Raw genomic sequence first — 21074 nt, forward strand, 5'->3', positions numbered from 1 at the left:
GGGACCCCGAGAATGAAATAAAGAGCAGAGTTGAACAAGCCAGAAATGCTTTTTTGAGGCTTCGTAAGTTTCTGACTGATCGCAAATTGGACTTCAACCTCCGATACAAGATGCTTAAGTGTTACGTGTGGCCTGTTCTCCTGTACGGAATGGAAGCATGGACGTTAAAGGCCAGTTCCATTAACAAACTTGAAGTGTTCGAAATGTGGTGCCTGCGTCGAATGCTCAGAATATCATGGACGGACAGGGTCAGAAATGAGGAAGTACTCAGAAGAGCGGGCTTACAGGATAGGGAACTTTTTAATTATGTAAAAAGTAAGAAGACTGCATACTTGGGGCACATTATACGAGGAGAACGATACACTTTTCAGCAACTGATACTCGAGGGGAAAATAGAGGGTAGGAGAGGTCTCGGACGTAAAAAAATGTCATGGCTGCGCAATATTCGACAATGGACAGGAATCCACAGCTATGAAATGCTTCGCAATGCTGCTAAAAACAGAATTATTTAACATCTCACCTGACAAGACGATGTACGGTGGACGCCTACGCAGAAATGCATGGCACCTTAAGAAGAAGAAGAAGAAGATGGCAACCAGATAGATTACATACTAATATTCAAAAAATGGAAAGCAATAATGCACGATGTCAGATCATATAGAGGAGCAAACGGCAGAGAGAACAAGACAAAACAAAAGAAGATGGAATGTGGAGAAGGTAAAAGTACAGGAACTAAGAGAACAATATGAAACAACCCTAAAAGAAAATCTAACAGAATAAAACAATCCATTTTGAATTTAGCTGAAGAGGTGCTAGGACAGAGGGAAATAAAACGAAGGAAAGACTGGTTTGATGCAGAATGCGAAATCAAAATCAAACAGAAAAACCAAGCAAAAGATAAATGGATATCAACTAAAGAAGAACATCATCGAAACGAATATTAAAAAAAAGAAAGCAGTAGATAATTGTTGCAAGAACAAAAAATACTGTGGATGAAAGAGCTATTAAAGGACCTAGAAAAGAATAGTAAAGACAGCGCCAAACTATTTGAATACCTAAATGCTCAACAAAAAAAAAGGCAGACCAGTAGTCAAAATTGACAATAGATCATGGGAAATACACTTCACATAACTATATAGATGCAAAGAAACCCTGGAAGAGGAAGTAAGCGCAATGGAAGACATTAGAGAAAAGAACACCCGGCCCAAAGGAAATTCCCAATGAGATAATTAAAAACGGAGGGGAAAAGTTATTAACAAGCATCTATAACCTAATAGTTAGAATATAGGAAGCAGAAGAAATGCCCGAGGATTGGAAAGAAGGCAGAATTATAATAATATTTAAGAAAGGAGAAGTTACAAACTGTAACAACTATAGAGCAATATCTCTACTGATCACAACATATAAAATTCTAACAGCCCTCATCAAGTAAAAACTCACTCAATTCACAGAGAAAAAATTGGGGACTACCAGCAAGAATTCAGAGAAGGCAGATCCACTACAGATGCGATCCACATAGTTACACAAACAATCGAAAAATGCCACGAACACAACATAGAACTCCACATCCTCTTCGTAGACTTTAGACAAGCCTTTGACTGTATTGGAAGAAATAAATTATTTATTGAAATGAAAAATTAGGATATACCAGCAAAATTAATAAGATTAACAAAAATGACCATGGATGGAGCTCGAGCTAAAGTAACAACAGAAGAAGGTAGCATAAAATCAGTTGCAATAGAAGCAGGAGTGCGGCAAGGCGATTCCCTGTCAACCACATTATTCAACATAGCAGTAGAAGGAACAGTCAAGGCCAACAAAATTAAAGAAACTATAGCCCACTCCTCAACACAAATAGTTGTATATGCAGATGATTTAGTTCTTATGGGAAGAGACAAGGAAATATTAAAAGAAGCAGTAACAATCCTGGCAAAAGAAGCACGGAAAAGAGGTGTAGAAATTAACGAAGGAAAAACAAAATATCTACTCTGCTCTAGAAGAGAAGATAACAGGACGAGAGAAATCAAAGTAGAAAACTATACTTTTAAAAGAGTCCAACAATTTAAATATTTGAAAGTAATAGTGAACGCCCAAAACAAGAGAAGTTAAGAAGTAACGGAACGAATACTAGCAGGCAACAAAACATACTGGATATATCATAGGCTCATGAAGGACAAGAACTTATCTAGAAATACAAAACTGAAAATAAACAGAGTTGTAATCAGACCAGTAGTTACGTACGTAGCTGAGACAATGTGCCTCACGGAAAAAGATGAAGAAAAATTGAGAATTTTCGAAAGCAAAATCCTCAGACGGATTATGGGCCCGATAAGAATGGACAACGGAAAAATGAGAAGAAGAATGAACCATGAACTAAGAGACATAATAAAGGGAGAAGATATAGTTAAATTTATTAAAACACAGAGGCTGAGATGTCTGGGATACATAGAGAGAAGGAAAAACGACCTACTGATTAAGAAGATCACCAGATGGAAACCAGCAACTGAAAGACCAAGGGGAAGACCCAGAGAGATGGGAGGATCAGGTCAGGAGAGACATCAAAATTCTGGAAGTGAGAAACTGGAGGGAACTATGCACATATCGAAATGAGTGGAAGAAAATTGTAACGAAAGCCAAGTCATACAACAAACTTTGACAACATACAAAAGGAATGCGGAGTGATTCACCGCAATAAGCGAATCAGAGAGCTCGACATTCAGAGAGATCAACATTCCACCCGAAATGAAAAGCCCTTAAGATGATGATGATGTCCTCTGGACACATCCATTCTTGTATTTCGTGATTCATCCATTGTCTTGCATCCTCCTCAGTTTCCCTCTTTGGTCCAGGTATTTTTCTGATGATCTTCCTCTTAAAAACTTTCAATTACATTACTCTTTTTCTTTTGCTGTTAATGAAGATGTTTCTACAGCATATACTTTATTGGTTTTATGGTCGTTTTGTAGATTTTCATTTTTGTGTTTCGGCTTATCTTCTTTTTTCTAAACATTTTTTTATTTCTATAAAACGCTCTATTTTCCGCTTGAATTCTTCTTTTCATATCTACTACTGTGCATCTATTGTTAGTTCTGTCATTTGTGTCTTCTTTTTCTTGCTTACATTAATGTATTTTATTTTATTTTCATTTGTGTTTTTTTTTATTTCTTATTGCAGTGCGATTACCATTTTTAAAATTATAGAAGAATTTCTGATAAGCTATTCTTGACGAATTAGAGATATATTTGATATATTGTTAAACAATATAGAGTACATAGAGTATTAGAGTACTCAATGTACTCTTGTACTCTGTTACGCAAGTTATTGAGAAAAAACAGCCGTCAATAAAGAAGTTCACCTGGTGTACATAGACTTACAAAAAGCATATGACAGTGTACCCCTCAGTAAACTATGGTCAACCCTACAGCAAACCAACATTAAAGCATGGTCTTATCAAAGCAGTCCAAAGTATGTATAATGGAACGACTGCAAAAATTAAAACTGAATCAAGGATATCTGAGCGATTTAAGGTCACGAAAGGACTAAAGCAGGATTGCTGTATTTCGCCTACCCTTTTCAAAATTTATCTGGAACAAGTACTCAAGCTGTGGAAAAGAAAATGTAAAGGCATGGGAATCCCTCTCAACGACGAGACTACACTGTACACCTTATGTTTTGCTGATGACCAAATACTGATTGCTCAGGATCATGACGACTTGAGTTACAGACTCGGAAGCTAATAGAAGAATATAACAAATGGGGTCTCGAAGTCAACATTAAGAAAACTGAAACCATGTGTATTGGAGGGACAGAGTAGTCCATTATATTAGACGATGGGGTAGAAATTAGACACTGTGATGAATACAAATACCTGGGTATGAAGATAACTCAAGATGGAACACTCGATGCTACTATAAAAGACAGAAACATACAGGGTAAAAAAGCAATATCCATGATGAACGGCATTCTGTGGGACCAAACAATATCTAAAGCGAACAAACAACTCATATACAACACCATACTTAAAAGTGTAATCAAGTGTAATATGGCAGTGAAGTTTGACCAATGAAACAAAGAACAGAGAAACTGTTACTAGCAACAAAAATGGACTTCTGGAGAAGAGCAGCGGGCAAATCAAGAAGAGATCGGATACCAAATGAGAGAATACGAGAAATGATGGGAGTCAAGCATACAATAGTTGATGACATAAAAACAAAACAGTTAATATGGTACGGCCATGTACAGAGAATGCTAGATGACAGGATTCCGAAACAGATTTTGACGTGGACACCACAAGGAAGAAAAAAAAAGAGGAAGGCCAAGAAGAAGCTGAAGAGAGGAATTGAAAAAGAACTAGAGGAAAGAGAAATCTCTCCAGGCCTATGGTTAAATAGAGAAGAATGGCGGTTAGGAGTTGGAAGGCATCGGAGAACGCTGTGAACCGCTAGTAGTAGTAGTAGTTAAACAATATTTGTAGGCAATATGATGTAGTTCAATAGTTCAATAAAGGATCACTTACTTTTACAACATTTACTTTCCTATCACTGGAAAAATACCATACTATCCATTTTATCCATACTTTAGATATTACTTCTACTTAACTAAAATATTTGACTTATTTTATAAAATTATTACTTTCATTTTTTCAATAATAGCAAGCACAACTTTTTAATACGACCAATAACCATAAGCAGTATCTGATTATATTTTTCATCGCAGAAACAAGTAACGGATAATTAAATTAACTTTATTTCAGTTTGTTCGCCCTCCGTAAAATGTTACAAACGCTGGCGAATGGAGAATATGAAAGTGCGTGTAATGAAGGAATGATAATTAACAAAGTAAAAAAGGAAGTACGCTTGTAATGGCTTTTAGCAACCCGAACATGTGTTACTGACATGCCCATAGCTGCTGCGGGTTTCCTACAGTCTTTATCTTTTGCCGAATGGCCTCTATTGTATTATCAAGGTATTTTATAACGTTTTGAATGTAAAGCTCCAAGAAAAAATAGACGTCAAATAAGAGATTATGTTTATAAAAAAAGAGTTTTTTAATGTAACATTTGGACATCAAAGGGCCACAAAGTTTATTTAAATTTTTCAGTTGTTTCGTTTTTTCGCATAAAAAGTGATGATAACCAGATTTGTGCAAAATTTTGACTGGAATCTTTTTATGTATGAAATTCTTCTTTATTGACTCATAATATAAAACATGCTAAGTCTTTATAGTTATTTCCCTCTAGTAATAATAAGTACTACTTAATTCTGATAATGGCAAATATTTTCTTGAAATGCTTGCTTCCGCTTGAAATAATTATATTTTCTAAAAAGGATCCGGCACTTTTCTTATGTACGTTACATTTTCTTCACGCCTTCACTTCTCTTTCAAATCTCTCAGCGTATTTCTTGTAATTCTTTTCAGTACTCTCATCTCTGCCGTTTCCAGTAGGCGTTGCGTTGTGGCTGTGTGGGGTCTTGTTTCTGAGGTATATGTCATATATTGGTCTTACACTGACTTTATAATTTCTTGACTTCATTCAGTATTAATGTGTATGCTTCGCCATATAATATTATTAAGGCATCCTGCCAGTCTACTTGTTTTTATACTTGATCTCTTACTTCTTTGTCCAGGTCTCCATAGCTGGACAGTGTAATTCCCAGATATTTTATTTTCATTACTTGTTCAATACTGATGCCGTCAATTTTTATTTTACATCTGGTTGGTTCTTTGCTGACCTCTAATGTTTTAGTTTTCTGAGATGAGATTGTCATAATAAATTCTTTTGTTCTAATGTTAAATTTGTGGATCAGTCTTTGCAGATTATTTTTATCTTGGACTATCAGTATTGCGTCGTCTGCGTAACAGACTATGTTTATTTCTTTGTTTCCCGTTCTGTATTTACTTCCTTTATTAACGCTTTTGATGATTTCATCCATGACCTAATTGAAAACCATTAGGCTTATTCTGACTTTCATTTTATTGTTTCGGATACATAGTTTTTATAATATTTAGGGGAACTTCTCTATTATACAGAAGATGGATTACATATTTGAGTCTTACTCTGTCAAACGCTATATTTGAGTCAATCAGACCCAGAAATGCTGGTCTATTATACTCTAACGATTTCTTAGTAATTTGTTTTATAACGAATATTGCATCTGTATACGATCTTCCACTACGAAAACCCTGTTGTTCATCTGCTAAACTTATCCTCTGAACTTCGAGAATCTCAATGCAGTCATTCTGTAATTATTACCCTCTTTACGTAAGATCCACTCTTGAATACGTTGGACCACAGTGGTGTCCTGATAGTATACTTAGGTGTATCTCTTTTTTAGAGGCCCAAAATTGATATTCTCAACAAAATTTAGCATATGCTGCTCGTTTTTAAAAAACAAATTTCCAACAACTGGACTATACTGCTCTTAGAAAAGTAATTTTTAGTTTATACTATACTATAAGTTTTTACTGATGTTACCATAATGGCAAAATACCGTTAGTTTTTAATTAAAATTTCAAAAATATGATTTTTGTGACCTAATTTCAAAAACTTGATTTTCGTTTCCATGAACAACTACACAATGAAAACACCAACTTAACTTCTCTGTCAAAATCGACAGATGTATTACCTCTACAGCATATGAAATATGAGAGCTGTCAGTAGGCATCAATCCGTCCAATATCCTGTCTATTCATGTGCTCCATCCCCCAGACCCCACCGTTTTTGGAGTAACCTCAACGTCCTCAACACACTATATATCAATGCAGTCGATAGCTTATTAGAGATATCGCTTCGGAAATGCTCTCGTATTCAATCTGTGGATTCATTGTAGTTCGTTTATCGTCTGTTTACGTGATCGGCATCCACAAAATTAGCGATACAGACTAGATTAGTTGTTGAAGCATATACAAGGGGCTTCCGCAGGAAATAAAACTACTCCAAAATTATTTTTATGGTAAAAACATTATATAAACAGGTATGCAAATAAAGTGTTTAACCTTTTTTTTGTTTTGTTTAACTAGGAAAGAAGTATATATTAACCCTTACGCTAGCAGGATTTACACAGTTTACTAGAAAGCGAAAAATACAACTTATTAAAACAATGTTTTTATGTAGTCTGTTTCAATTTTTGGTGCCTTGGAGAGCATTTTTTATTATTTAAAAAGGATTAATTTGCCATAGGAGGCGCACTAACGGGAAACCTATATAAAAATGAAAATTATAAATAAATAAAAAATACCCGCTTTTGATTACAACACTGTTAACATTTGTTATATTTAACAAGTATTTTAGATGCGATTCCATATTTTGTTGTGTTAGTTTTATACATTTTTATACAAAAGCTTATTGATTAGTGGCGTTGAAGTGATAAATAAAACAAAATAAAACAATTTTAAAATGTTTAATACAGGCAAGAATTAACCAAATTTTGTAATACAAATATTAAGACTTATAACAAAAAAGACTCTCACTCTAGCAATGTTTGATGTTCATAACCATGAAATTCGTGGAAATGTTCCTTTGAACAAAAAGTTCAAGCAAAAAAAAAAGGTTCAAAAACAAAATCAGGACAGATCGTGCAAATATTTATTTTTTCTTATTTTGGCTGAAAAGCCATAACGTGCTTACGAGATTTTTCTTTAGCCGAATTTTTATAAGCTATTTTCAGTTTTTGGTAAGATGGTCCACTAAACTAATTTGTTTGTTATGCGCAATTGTATAAAACGTTTATTCATTTAGTACCATGCGTTGGATCATATGAAAACCAACATTTCTAGTAATATTGTAGGGTTTAATGTGTTGATTTATATGAAAATAATACTACCGCAGAGATAAAGCGTAAAATTTGCACGGCCAAGAGATGCTATTTTGGGCTCAATATCCTCCTTAAATTCACAATTATATCGAGAAATAGAAAAGTAAAACTCTACAAAACAATAATACGCCCAGTCCTAAAATATGGTTCAGAGACCTTGTCTCTAACAAAAAATAATGAAAACATGTTAGGATGTTTCGAAAGAAAAGTACTGAGGTGAATCTATGGAACAGTGAATGACAATGAAGTGTGAAAAAGACGATGCAACTTTGAGCTTTATAGAATATACCAGGAACCTGATATCGTAAAACGTATTAAAATACAGAACAAAATGATCCAGCTGGAATAACATTACTTAATAGATCCATTGGAAAGAGAAGAAGAGGAAGACCTAGAACAAGGTTCCTTGATAACATCGATGAGGACATGAGAAATTTGGGAATACGTGTTTGGTGGAGAAAGGTGATGGATAGGGACGACTGAAGAGAAATTCTTGAGGAGTTTTCGGGCTGATATATTGTTGCTGGTTCTAGCTTGATAACGTTATTTTTTAATAAATCTTGCAGTAAGTTTTGTCGATAGCACATACACATCCTTTTTATCTGTGAAACGTACCTTGAGAAAGTCACCATTTTTAATAAAACAAGATTGAAATACCTCTAGTGGAATGATCGTATAATTCATTCAATGGAGAAGGAATTCCATTGTTTGGCTCCAATTATAACATATAATATGAATATAAATTTTTTCTTCTTCCTACTTTATAAATAGGCAAAATGCCTCTTTTTACTTCGGTTTTTAGCCTCAATTGACGTTGTCTGACCATCTGTTCCTCGGTCGTCCCAATGATCTTCTTCCATTTGGCGATGTGTCTCTTGTTATTTATACTATTCTATTTTATGGCATTCTTTCGATGTGTTGATTCCATTAAACTTTTCTTCTTTTGGTCCACGCGTTTATTTCCTCTATACCACATCTCGCTCTATTTCCTCACTTCTTACTCTGTCTCTTAGAGTTTGGTTTGTTATTTTTCGTAAGACTTTCATTTCTGTTGTTTCCAGTAGTCTTTGTGTTTTCGCCGTATCTGCTCTTGTTTCCGCTGTTTACGTCATTATCGGTCTTATTGTTGATTTATATATCCTGGTTTTCGTTTCCGTTGTGAGGTATTTGTTTCTCCAGATTGTTTTGTTGAGACATCCTGCTGCTCTGTTTGCCATGTTCACTTGTTTTTGTACTTCTTCTTCCACTTTTCCGTAGCTTGACAGTTTTATTCCCAAGTATTTAGTTTCCATCACTTTTTCTATTATTTTGTTATTTACGACTAGTTTACATCTTCTCGGTTCCGCTGATATCACTATCGCTTTAGTTTTCTCTGTTGAGATCTCCATGTTGTATATGAGCGCCGTATCTTCGAATTCTTTAATTAATCTTTGTAGGTCATCTTCATTTTCGGCTGTTATTATGGCGTCGTCGGCTTAGCATATTATCCTTATTTTCTTTTCTCCCATTCTATATCCTCTTCTTTTTTTAACTTTCTTTATGATTTCATCCATTATCAGATTAAATATTAATGGGTTCAGCGAATCTCCTTGTCTAATGCCAGTTTCATATTTGATAGGTTGCGATAGTTTTCCTTTACATTTTACCATAGCTATGTTATGTTTATATATATTCTCAACGGTTTTTACTAAATCCAGTGATATTCCCTTTTCATATAATAAATGTATCGCGTCCCGAATTTTCACTCTATCAAACGCTTTTTTCAAATCTATCAGACACATATATGCTGGTTTGTTGTATTCCAGCGACTTTTCTTTTATTTGTCTTATTACAAAAACTGCATCCGTGCATGATCTTCCTGTCCGAAATCCTTGCTGTTCCTCTTGCAGAGATATTCGTTCGTTTACTTTTGTCGCTATTATTCTTGTTGTCAATTTGAGTGTTGTATTTAATAGATTTATTGTTCGATAATTATTGGGGTCTTTCTTATCTCCTTTTTTGAAGAACATCACCATGATCGCTCTCCTCCATTCATCTGGTATTCTGTTCGTGGTGATTTTTTTATTAATAAGAAGTTACAGTTGTTGTACAAGGTGATCATCTCCATATTTTAAGAGTTCATTTGGTATTTGATCTTCTCCTGGTGACTTTCTGTTTTTTAATTTGTTTATTCCTTCTTTCACATCGTTTTGGAAGATTTCGGTCTTTTCCTCGGTTATTATATTTGGCGTTTCTGGTAAAGGTTCTTCGTTTTGTTTTTTAAACATTTCTGTCAGGAAGGCCACCCATGTATCCTCTTGTATGTGTTCTATTTCAACTAGTTCTTTCATTTCGCTCCTTTGTTGTCTTATGAAGCGCTATACTTGTTTCTCTTGTCCATAGAAATCAATCTCTAGTCCTTTTGTGAATCTTTTCCAGTAGTCTGTTTTTGTTTTTTCCTACCATTTGATAAGTTTCAGTTCTTATTCTTTTAAGAATATAAATTTATTATAATAATTCAAATACAAAAATTGTAACCACTCTTGTAAAATTTATAACGATGCAATGGCTTAAAACCGTTTGCTGTAGTAGGCTGTGTCGTTTACATAAAACAATATTAAGGATTATTTTCAGTACAAATTAAAATCAGATTGCTCAATATTCATAGCTAAATTGGTAGGCATTGCCAAGGTTTTGGATTCGATTATTAGTAGCACATTACATTTAGAAGGGTAGGTATATAATTTTATCCGACTCACAGTCTATCCTTCTCACATTAAGACACCAATATGTCTGTGTGTGTTGTATGTACTCGAAAAAAAGTGGATTCTAAACACTTTAGCTGTTTTACTACTAAAAAAAAACACTTCTTGGTTTGAAATCTTTAATTTTAATAGTATTTACTGACAAATTGGAAGTACGAATCTGACCTGTTGTGTACCTTTCGACATATTTTCTGGTAATTTGTTACTATATCATTAGTTACTTGACGTAATCAAAAACCACAAAATTTTTATCTTTAGCCTATACCCCATGTACAATTTTTTAAAATACAACTGTAGAAAATTATAAACTGCGAATCAAATCCGTACCGTCACTGTATTGTTGGCGGTAGTTTCAACATCAAAATTACACCCCGTACAAACAGCAACTCAACATTATGGGAAACTATGTGATAACTTTATTATTATCGAATTATCATTTCCTTAACATATCCGAACACCGCGCCGTCACCTTGCCGCCAATATCGCCCGCCACTTCGCCTACAATTCATCCCCCGACTCTTCGCTCCTCCAATCCTCCACAGAACATCTGCAATGGGCCTGCGGCGGAATAAACGAACTATATTCAGTGGCGTGCCGTTTTAAGTGGTAAAATAAATAAGTTAAGTAACATATAAATTTGGAATGGGTTAATGTTAAATTTTGTATAGTAATGTATCCTCAAACACTTGGTGTATAACAAACAGACCTCTTATAGTTATTGTACGATAGTATAAAAAAAAGGAGAAATGGCTTCTCAGATAATTACTGATTTATAGAAACAGATGTGGTCTATGGTTCTGCAATTTTGTAAATGATTTTTGTAACCTGTATGGAGATGATGTTTAACTAGAGCTGAAGCTGAATCGGAATTGCGAACAGATATAGATTGTTCATAAATTCTATTTTGAATTCTACGCTTGGTCAGGCCTATATAAGGTCGTAAACAGTCAGCACAAGGAATTTGTTAAATTTAAGATTTAATTTCACGTATAGTGCGTCTGCGGAGCGGCTATTTATAAGATTCCTCATGTCTCTAATTACATCTTCATCAACATCTGTTTTGCCTTGCAATTCCTAGAAGGCACCGATTAAATCAGAAATCTGAATTTGGTTTCGAAATTAGTTTACGGATTTATTTATCAGATGTCGCTATTGCGTCCAGATCGAAGCCATTTTAGTGTTGCTTCTACTATGGCAGGAAAGATTGTTTTCACGTTCAGAGAGTTTGTGAATAGTCGCTCCGAAGATCCCTTTTGGGGTTAAATACGTATAAGCGGATATTCAGACGCACTATACGTGAAATCAAATCTTAACTGTCTTTCCTTTTCTTCCAATTTGGTTGTTAATTCAACTTGCTTTATTATTTTTTTTCTAATTTAACTACTTCGATGGCTTCTTTCTTTATTGCTTCATCTAGCTGAAATAAAATCTTCTCACTTTTCAATTTTAGTTATTCATTTCTAGTTCAGCTCGAAATATATCTTCTTTCTTTCTTCTTTCTGAATACAAAAAAATCCTCATGTCAAATAAAATTACTTGACTTTTTTCTTTTTGAATTATTTTACTGGGACCTGGTGTATGTAGTACCAAAACTAGAGCAATTTGTGCATCATCAGTAGTTTGTAAATGGCTTACACTGTAGATCATTTCAGAACTCATATTAATTTCAACGTCATCTAAAATAAATTTGTATTAATTCTTGCTTCAATCTGAATACGCAGAAATTTATTCTCAGAAATTTATAACTACAAAAAGTACTTAATTACCTAAATGTTCTACTATTTCCAATTCTTGGATAGAAACTGCATCAGGATCAATGTCATTTGTGGATTCTAAAATAAATATTTTGAGTATATTGTAATGTAAATAAATTTTTACCACCTACCTTCATAAATGAAGCACTTGAATCATACACAGTTGTGAGAGGTTGAAATTGTTCCTATAGTGCTCCTAATAATTTTTCCTCACCAGGTACAGTTGTTTGCTCGGGACCACCTCCTGTTTTGTATCTTTCTTCTTCTTCTTCTTCCTATGCCGTTCTCATTAACAGAGGTTGGCGACCACATTTTTAAAAGCTTCTCTGTCTTTTGCAACGTGGAATAATTCGTCTACAGTCATGTTTGTCCAGTCTCGAATATTTCGCAGCCATGACTTCCTCTTTCTACCTATTCCCTTTTTGCCATCGACTCTACCCTGTATGATGACCTGCAGAAGACTATATTTATTATTTCTCAGTATGTGTCCAAGGTATGCAGTCTTGCGTACTTTTATCGTTCTCAACAATTTTTTGTCTCGACCCATCCTTCTCAGCACTTCCTCATTGGTGACCCTGGAAATCCATGGAATTTTCAACATTCTCCGGTATATCCAAAGTTCAAAGGCTTCAATCTTCTTAACTATTTGCGCTTTTAATGTCCATGTTTCTACCCCGTACAATAGTTGCGACCAGACGTAACATTTAACAAACCTCAGTCTCAGCGCAGTATTCAGATTTTTGTCACAGAACAATTGCTTAAATTTTAAGAACGCTGCCTTGCCATTTCTATTCGTACCCGGATCTCTTGGTCTGGATCTAATTCTGTGTTGATATAAGCTCCCAGATAGTTATATTTTGTCACTCTCTCTATTTGCTGTCCACCAAGAGTTAGTTGTTTATTATTTATTGGACTCCTTAATACTATCATAAATTTGGTCTTATCTGGGTTGATGTCAAGTCCCATTTGAATGCATTCACTATTTATTGCATCTAGTAAAGTTTGTAGTTCTTCTACACTCTCAGCCATAATTACCGTTTCATCTGCAAATCTCATGGTGTTTATGATTTCTCCGCCAATTCTTATTCCCTCTTTTCTTTCCCATAAGGCTTTTCTGAATATGACCTGTGAGTACACGTTGAAAAGCGTCGGAGACAAGACGCATCCTTGCCTAACCCCTCTCGCAATCGGTATATTATTTGTTTCTATATCGTTCACCTTTACTACTGCTTTCTGGTTCCAGGATATAGCCTTAATAAACTCAATGTCTTTTGAATGTATCTTTCTACTTACACAAATTTTATTGCATCTATTAAAAACTATTTAAAATGATTGTTATATTTGTTACCTTTTCTATAGATTGTTTCTTTTTAATTTTTTTTTTGATATTATCGTACAACGTTTTAATTTGCTTGGAGGTTCGGTGAGTGTTCAGGTTCATGGCATTAAATTCTTTGCTTATATTTTCCCATGCAATGGCTTTTTTCCAAACTATGGCTTTTTCACTATTACACAAAAAAATTGCAAGAAAACAATGTTAATTTAGTTATTTATTTGGTATTTCATAATAAATAAAATTATAGAACTTCAGCAACAAGGCAAAACTGTTAAGTTGGCATGGATTAAAAGCCACTTTGGAATAACTGGAAATGAAATAGTAGATGAATTGGCAAAAAACGCGGAGACACAAGGGGTATTAACTCATTATCTTTGTACGTCTAGAGATATAGAATCAGACATATTCAAAGAGCTTAAAAAAGAATGGAAAGAAAGGTATATTAATAAGAATATAAATACAGGAAACCATTACAAAACAATCAGAAACTATATTATGGATAAATCTTGGTTTTCTAAAATGGAGTCCACAAAGGATATGACAAAAACATGATGCATATAAAACATATATGCAGAATGAGATTTAACAACTGTCTTACACCATCATATATGTTTAAAATGAACCTAGCTTCTTCTTCTTCTTCTTCTCACTAGCACTACAACCCGGTGTGGGTTTTGGCTGACTGCACAACTTGCTTCCATCTTGAACGGTCGTCCATAATAGTTGGGTCAGTGGGTAATCCCATTGTTCTTAGATCTGATCATATATTGTATCTCCATCGCATTCGTGGACGTCCTAAGGGTCTTCTTCCTGTGGGGGCTTCCTCCCATATTAATTTGGCAAGGCGGTTATTAGGGAGTCTATGGGCATGGCCAGCCCATCTAAGACGTTGGGATTTAATCTCTTGGACTATATCGCTCGCTCTATACATCTGCTTGACCTCAGCATTTGTTCTCATTCGGTATTGGTTGCTATTAATGTCGTGATAAAGCCCAAAGATTCTTCTGAGGATTTTCCTCTCAAAACATCTGTTTTCTTTCAGTTTCTTTGGTCAGGGTCCACGTCTCACACCCATACATAAGCACCGATCTAATCACCGTTTTATATATTCTAATCTTTGATGTTCGTGTTAGGCTTTTAGATTTAATAGTATTGTGGAGGCTATACATACACCTGTTTGCTGCCTGAATTATTCCTTTAATCTCTTCCGCGATATCGTTATCTGCAGTGATTATTGCTCCGAGATATTTAAAACTCTCCACTCTTTCAAAGTTATATGGGTCTATTGCCACATTTTGTCCTATTCTATCTCGTCCCTTTTGTCTGTTGATGCACATGTATTTGGTTTTCTCTTCGTTTACCCTTAAACCAGTTTTCTTTGCCTCTACCTCCAATTTATTAAAAGTCTCCTTCACATTGGTGACATTGTTTCCCACAATGTCAATGTCATCTGCATATGCTAGTAGTAATTTTGGTCAATTTAGTCAGTAATTCTGTTTTAAGGTGTGCTGCTCTTACTACTTTCTCCAGGATGATATTAAAGAGGAGAGCTGACAGCGCATCTCCTTGTTTCAGGCCATTGCTTATTTCGAAAGATTCTGAGAGTTTGTTACCTATCCGTATTCTGGATCTACAGCTATTCACACATAATTTAACAAGCTGGATAAGTTTTTTTGGAACTGAAAGTTCTGCCATTGCATTCCACATATGATCCCTTTTAATGCTGTCGTACGCTTGTCTGAAATCTATTAAGAGGTTATGGATAGTTCTATTGAACTCCCATCCTTTTTCAAGCAGCTGTCTTAGAGTAAAGATCTGATCTATGGGCGATCTATGTTTTCTGAAACCGGTTTGGTATTCCCCCATGAAATTTTCTACAAACGGTGTCAGCCTACTTAATAGGATGTTTGATAAGATTTTATATGCCGTATTGATAGTCCACAAAAACCTAGCTGATAGTCCACAATGTACTTGTGGTCAGATGGGTAACCTACAACATAAAATTTTGGACTGTTCTCTTATATCTAATAAGATTAATAATTTTTTAAATTCGCTGTAATATTTGACCGATGTTTACCATCCCATTAATTTAAATTATTTATTAACATTCGAAAACAATAAGTTTTTATATAGATTATTGTATAAACATGTTTTAGATATTAAACTCAAATTGTAATTGTAAATATAGAGTAAGTATTTCTTTGTAATTTGTTAGAATATAAAAAAATAAAAAAATTAATAAAAAATACTAAAAAAAGAAAATTAAAAAAATAAATAAAAAAAATAAAATAAAAAAATATAAAAAATCAATAATAATTAAAAAAAAGTAAAAAAAAAATAAATAAAAATAAAAAAAAAGAGAAAAAATGAGGAACCTGGACAGTCCACAGTAAAGTAGCTATTGAATTAAGTAGATAGCTGCAGAAGAGTTTGCTGTGGAACTCTGAGGACCTCATCACCTATTTTATATATAAATAACTAAAAAGCACATAATAGAAAAAAAACTAGAAACAAATTACCAAAAAAAAAAGACTATGTATTAGAGATCAATACAACTTAGTAATAGATTTAGGATAAGATTGTATAAGAAACAATGACTTATGAAAAAATGAGTAAAAATTGTATGATTGGCGAATGGATTTAGTGTCCGCAGTCATATAAACAAAAAGAAACAACAACAACTTCGTATTGACAATTGACAATCTTCTTTGGCCAATCACACTCGGATTCGCATGGAATAATCTATACTCCTACGATGTTGCCACTTTTAGATTGGAGCAACTTGTTTGAAAAATACCCATTGATCATTACATTAAATTGACGAATTGGCGGTTAGCAAATCAGTTGTTTAGACAGTTTGATATTGCAACTGGGCATAAATGTAGTTCATAATGATAGTGGAGGGTCCTCGGTCAAATGTTAGATAATAAAAGAAAGGAATCAGCTACTTTATCTTTTTATACAAGACGTTTCGTGTGATAATTTATATCCATCATCAGTTCATCTACAAATTAGTTTACTAAGCAAATATTAAAATAGACAAAAAATGTTCATTAATTTAAGTATTAAGCTTAAATATGTTCTTAATATTCTTTGAAGTAAGAAAAAATATGCAATACCTATATACATCTATATGCACTTTTCATATAGTCCGCTCTCTAATATTAAATTAATTTTCGTGACGTATTGTCTATTTTAGATAAGATGCTAATTATAATATTCTAATTATCATAATTGTTCAATATTCAATTCTACCTAGGAATTCAATAAGGCGTTAATGGAGTTTTGTCTCTCGGGAACGTATTAAATTTTAGATTTAATTTAATCAATTGAATTTAAATTTGTTTTTTTAAAGACGTATTTCTGATAAAATACGTCTAACATTTCAGTGTTACAAATTAACAGATATATTGTTCTTAAAAGTTTTATAAAAAAAATCGGTTGCCTGTAAAGTCGGTTTTACGGGCGAAGATTTTACGTGACAACGTCTTTTTCTCGGTAGAATATTTATTGATATGAATATTATTAAATTGCACAATAGGAACAAGGAATTGAATGAAAATAAGACTTGCATTACCGATTTATTAGGTATTTTATATATTATTTATATTTTATATATTATATTTTTATATATTATTTTATATATTATTTATTTTATATTATATTATTGATCTATTATTTTCTACAAAATTTATTTGAAAATTTTTTCGATATATCAATTAGTTGCGGAGATATCGATCATTGAAGTTATTGTTTGCTACCAGTATTTTATATATTTATTTTTTTCAGTTATAAAAAATTACTATTTCCAATTGTGTCTACCAAGTATGGTCACATGTATTTGCCTACATATTAAATAATAATAAGTACAGATAATGTTATGTGACGTTCACTTCTGATTATATATATTTTAATATCTTTAATTTTAAAGAATCAATTTGAAAATCAAAACGCTTATTCAGATCGAAGTTTCAAATTTTTGCTAAATAAATTTGAAATTAATTAAAATTTGTAAATGTAAATGGTAAAGTTGAAAATTAAAATATTTACTAAAATTGGAATTTGAAATTCTTGCTAAACACAGTTAAATTCTAACTCCGCGCGTGGTGATTGGTCGGTTTAGTTCGTTTGTTTGGTCGCCCTGTTTTGACAGGTTAGAAGTTATAATTTGTTATTTTAAATGTTTGACTAGCAATACGCGCTGTTTCTTCTCAATCGACTGAATTACGATTGATTGCAGAGTGATTTAAACTAATAATTTACTTAACACTATCAACATTTGTCAATAGTATGACATAACCTATAAACTCAGTTTCTCAACTTTTGTGTTGACAACAATCTAACAATTAATCAATCAATCATAGTTTACGATAATGAAATATTAGTGTACAATTATTTACCTTTATTGTTGTAGTTGTTGTAAATGACGAATCTAAGCACTCCACATTTTCACTACAGACACAGCTGACGATACTTTCAACGATTTTCAACTTTAGCGATTCAACGCGCCTAATTCTCTAGTGTCGCGCGCAGCGGACCGATCATGTTTGAGTGGGAGAGAGACGCAAGGCATTCGCCAATCCGGCGGGCCTCTCTCTCGTTCGGCGACTCACTGTAACAGACGTGAGCGGGCGTTACACTTTTTCTTAAATGACTCCGAACCACAACCTAATTAAAGACGTTGTCACGTCAAAATTGAGGGCATTTTTTATATCTTTTTCAATTTTTCATTATAAGATTCTCCCTCTCCCTCCCTCTTAAATTCTGATCCTTCGGAGGAAGTGTAGTAGTCATCGTGGTGTCGTATATTTTCCATCTCAAAAGATCTCTGTTTCTGGTCATTTCTTTTAACTCATGCATAAGTCTTTTGATTTATCTTGTTAAGGATCTTCCTCGTGATCTTCAGCCTTTTATCTTTCCTTGGATAATAAGTATTTCCATGTTTTCTTTCTCTTATAGCATGTCCAAAGTATTTTAATTCTTGAAGATAGACTTTGCTGAGCTTCAGCTTCATATAATATTGAATTATTTAACCTATGGTCGATTCACGAAATTTGTAATATACTTCTGAGCATTTCAGCGGCGTCTATCTTTCTTTTTTCGCTTATCGTAGCAGTTGATTAACTTCATTTTTAGAGTTCGTAAAATTTGATAGTCCTTTCATATTTTGACCATCTTTTCTACAGCGACTTATACAGGCAACTCATTGCAGACAAACTAAACAATGCATGCGTTTGATTGAGGTAAGATGTTACTGTAGGTTTGCCCAGATAATCTTACATTGGTAATACAATCCAATCTATTAGTGAATACTTATAACATGTTATTCGGAAAGCTAAGACTCAAAAATTAATCTATTGTACTTTTAAAAAAGCTTAAAATTTCCTACACCATAAATTACTAGATATACTGTATTATACAGTGGACGCCAAATCTGAAGAACCAGCGCACAAACCGGATTTCCTTTACTTAAAACTCGACAAGCCCACTTACACTTTAAACCTGATTCTGGCTTACTGTCAGTAGAATGTTTGTTTCTCGTATCTGTATTTGCAAAGTGACTGGTGATTTGGATATTGTCTGCTATCGTGGAAAATAAAAAGTGTAGATACGTGAAATCATGAAATACTATTTAATGTATTTAAATACTTTGGTAAAACAAAAAAAGAAGGGGTTACTTTAGTTAGAAGATATCAAACAACAAAGTTTACAAGCAACAGGTAAAACTATTATATAATTTATTTATAACGAAACGTAGTTTTCAGTATTTTTATGTATTGAGTATGTTTCCATTAAGTTTTTTTTCAATTTTTATATGTATACAGGGTGTTTCAAAAAAAGGTAACGCCGTCTGTAGGGTAGGTAAAAACCTGAAAAATAAAAAATTTTACGCATTTTTTACGATTTTGCCGAAACTACTGGCAACATTGTAATGTAAATGTAAATGTAATGTAAATGTAATGTAAAATTTTATACGAATATGTTTTGGAAGCTGATACATCCCATGAATTGTGTTTTTATATATGATTATCATCTGATTCTCATCGTACTAAGTATTAGTCAATATACCTTTTTTAAGAGTATAATTATTAATTAAAATTTCAAGTAAACTTAAACATCATTCAATTTTACACGAAAAAGGTACTCTTGGTAAAACTCGATACTGTGTACCATTTTCGAAATATTTTGATTTGTAATAATTGATGCTGGTATAAAATAGTTGGTAATTAAACAAAACTCACAAGAAGAAAATTAAATTAATGACTAGGAACATAAAATAAAATTCAATTACAGTAAGTGTTCAAAATGCCCTCCGTTTTCGCGAATTCGCGAATCCTTTGTTGCAATGTTTCACAAAAATCCACTCTAACCGGTAGATCATCTGGCAAGAGCTCTTGGACTTGTCTGTAATGATAAGGATGTAATTGCTGTTCTTTCAGTATTTGCCAAGTACTTGAAGAAGAAGTATTTGTTTGTCTTGCTATATTCCTTACGCTAACTGTTGGATCTTGATCAAGTAAATTTAAAATATTATTTTCTTTATTAATTGTTCTTGTTGTTCTTGGTCTACCAGAATTTATTTTATTTGGTCTCACATTCCCAGTTTCTCGACAACGTCGTTCAACGGCTCTAAATGTTTTTTTACTTGGTAAGTTTCTTCTAGGAAACTTTTCTGCATAACGTGTCACAGCTGCACTAGAACATCCTAAACATTCGCCTAAGGTTAATAACATGTCAGTGTATTCAACATTTGAGTACATTTTGATTTGATTTTACAAATAACAAGGTTTCAAAACTCTAATTATTGTTGATTTATCGTCATAACAATCAATAAATGTCAGATTTCCATGGCACACTTGGAGAAAATAGAGGTATACCTATTAGAACTTTATCATTACTACCAGCATCAATTATTACTTCATAATTTTCAAATCAAAATATTCCGAAAACGGTACACAGTACCGAGTTTTACCAAGAGTACCTTTTTCGTGTAACATTGAATGATGTTTAAGTTAACTTGAAATTTTAATTAATAATTATACTCTTAAAAAAGTTATATTGACTAATACTTAGTACGATCCGTGTAACCAGCGCCCTCTATGAGAATCAGATATAAAAACAAATTCATGGGATGTATTAGCTTCCAAAACATATTCATATAAAATTTCATTACAATGTTGCCAGTAGTTTCGGCAAAATCGTAAAAAATGCGTATTTTTTTTCTTTAACGCCCTGTATCTTGAAAACGGATGGCGTTACAAAAAGTTTTTACTAAGCAAACCCTAATTATTTTTCAGTTTTTTACCTACCCTAGAGATGGGGTTACCTTTTTTTGAAACACCCTGTATAAAACCAGCTTATTAAAAAATGTACAAAAAGTACAATTTTTTTAAATAAGAATAAGAAATTCTTGGTCTCTTTCATT

The 21074-nt window shown here is 33.2% G+C and overlaps 2 protein-coding genes across 2 annotated transcripts in view; both read left to right on the forward strand.

The window, feature by feature from the left end:
* LOC140449240 (neurexin 1-like) overlaps window positions 1-21074 on the forward strand; it is a 412155-nt gene that overhangs the window by 117935 nt on the left and 273146 nt on the right. The gene's annotated exons all lie outside the window — the stretch shown is intronic.
* LOC140448696 (uncharacterized) lies at window positions 2167-2610 on the forward strand. The gene has a single exon (XM_072541804.1). It carries the CDS (start codon window positions 2167-2169, stop codon window positions 2608-2610), a length of 444 nt encoding a protein of 147 aa, XP_072397905.1.

The sequence above is a fragment of the Diabrotica undecimpunctata genome, chromosome 8 (assembly GCF_040954645.1).
Source record: "Diabrotica undecimpunctata isolate CICGRU chromosome 8, icDiaUnde3, whole genome shotgun sequence".
Taxonomy (NCBI): Eukaryota; Metazoa; Arthropoda; class Insecta; order Coleoptera; family Chrysomelidae; genus Diabrotica; species Diabrotica undecimpunctata.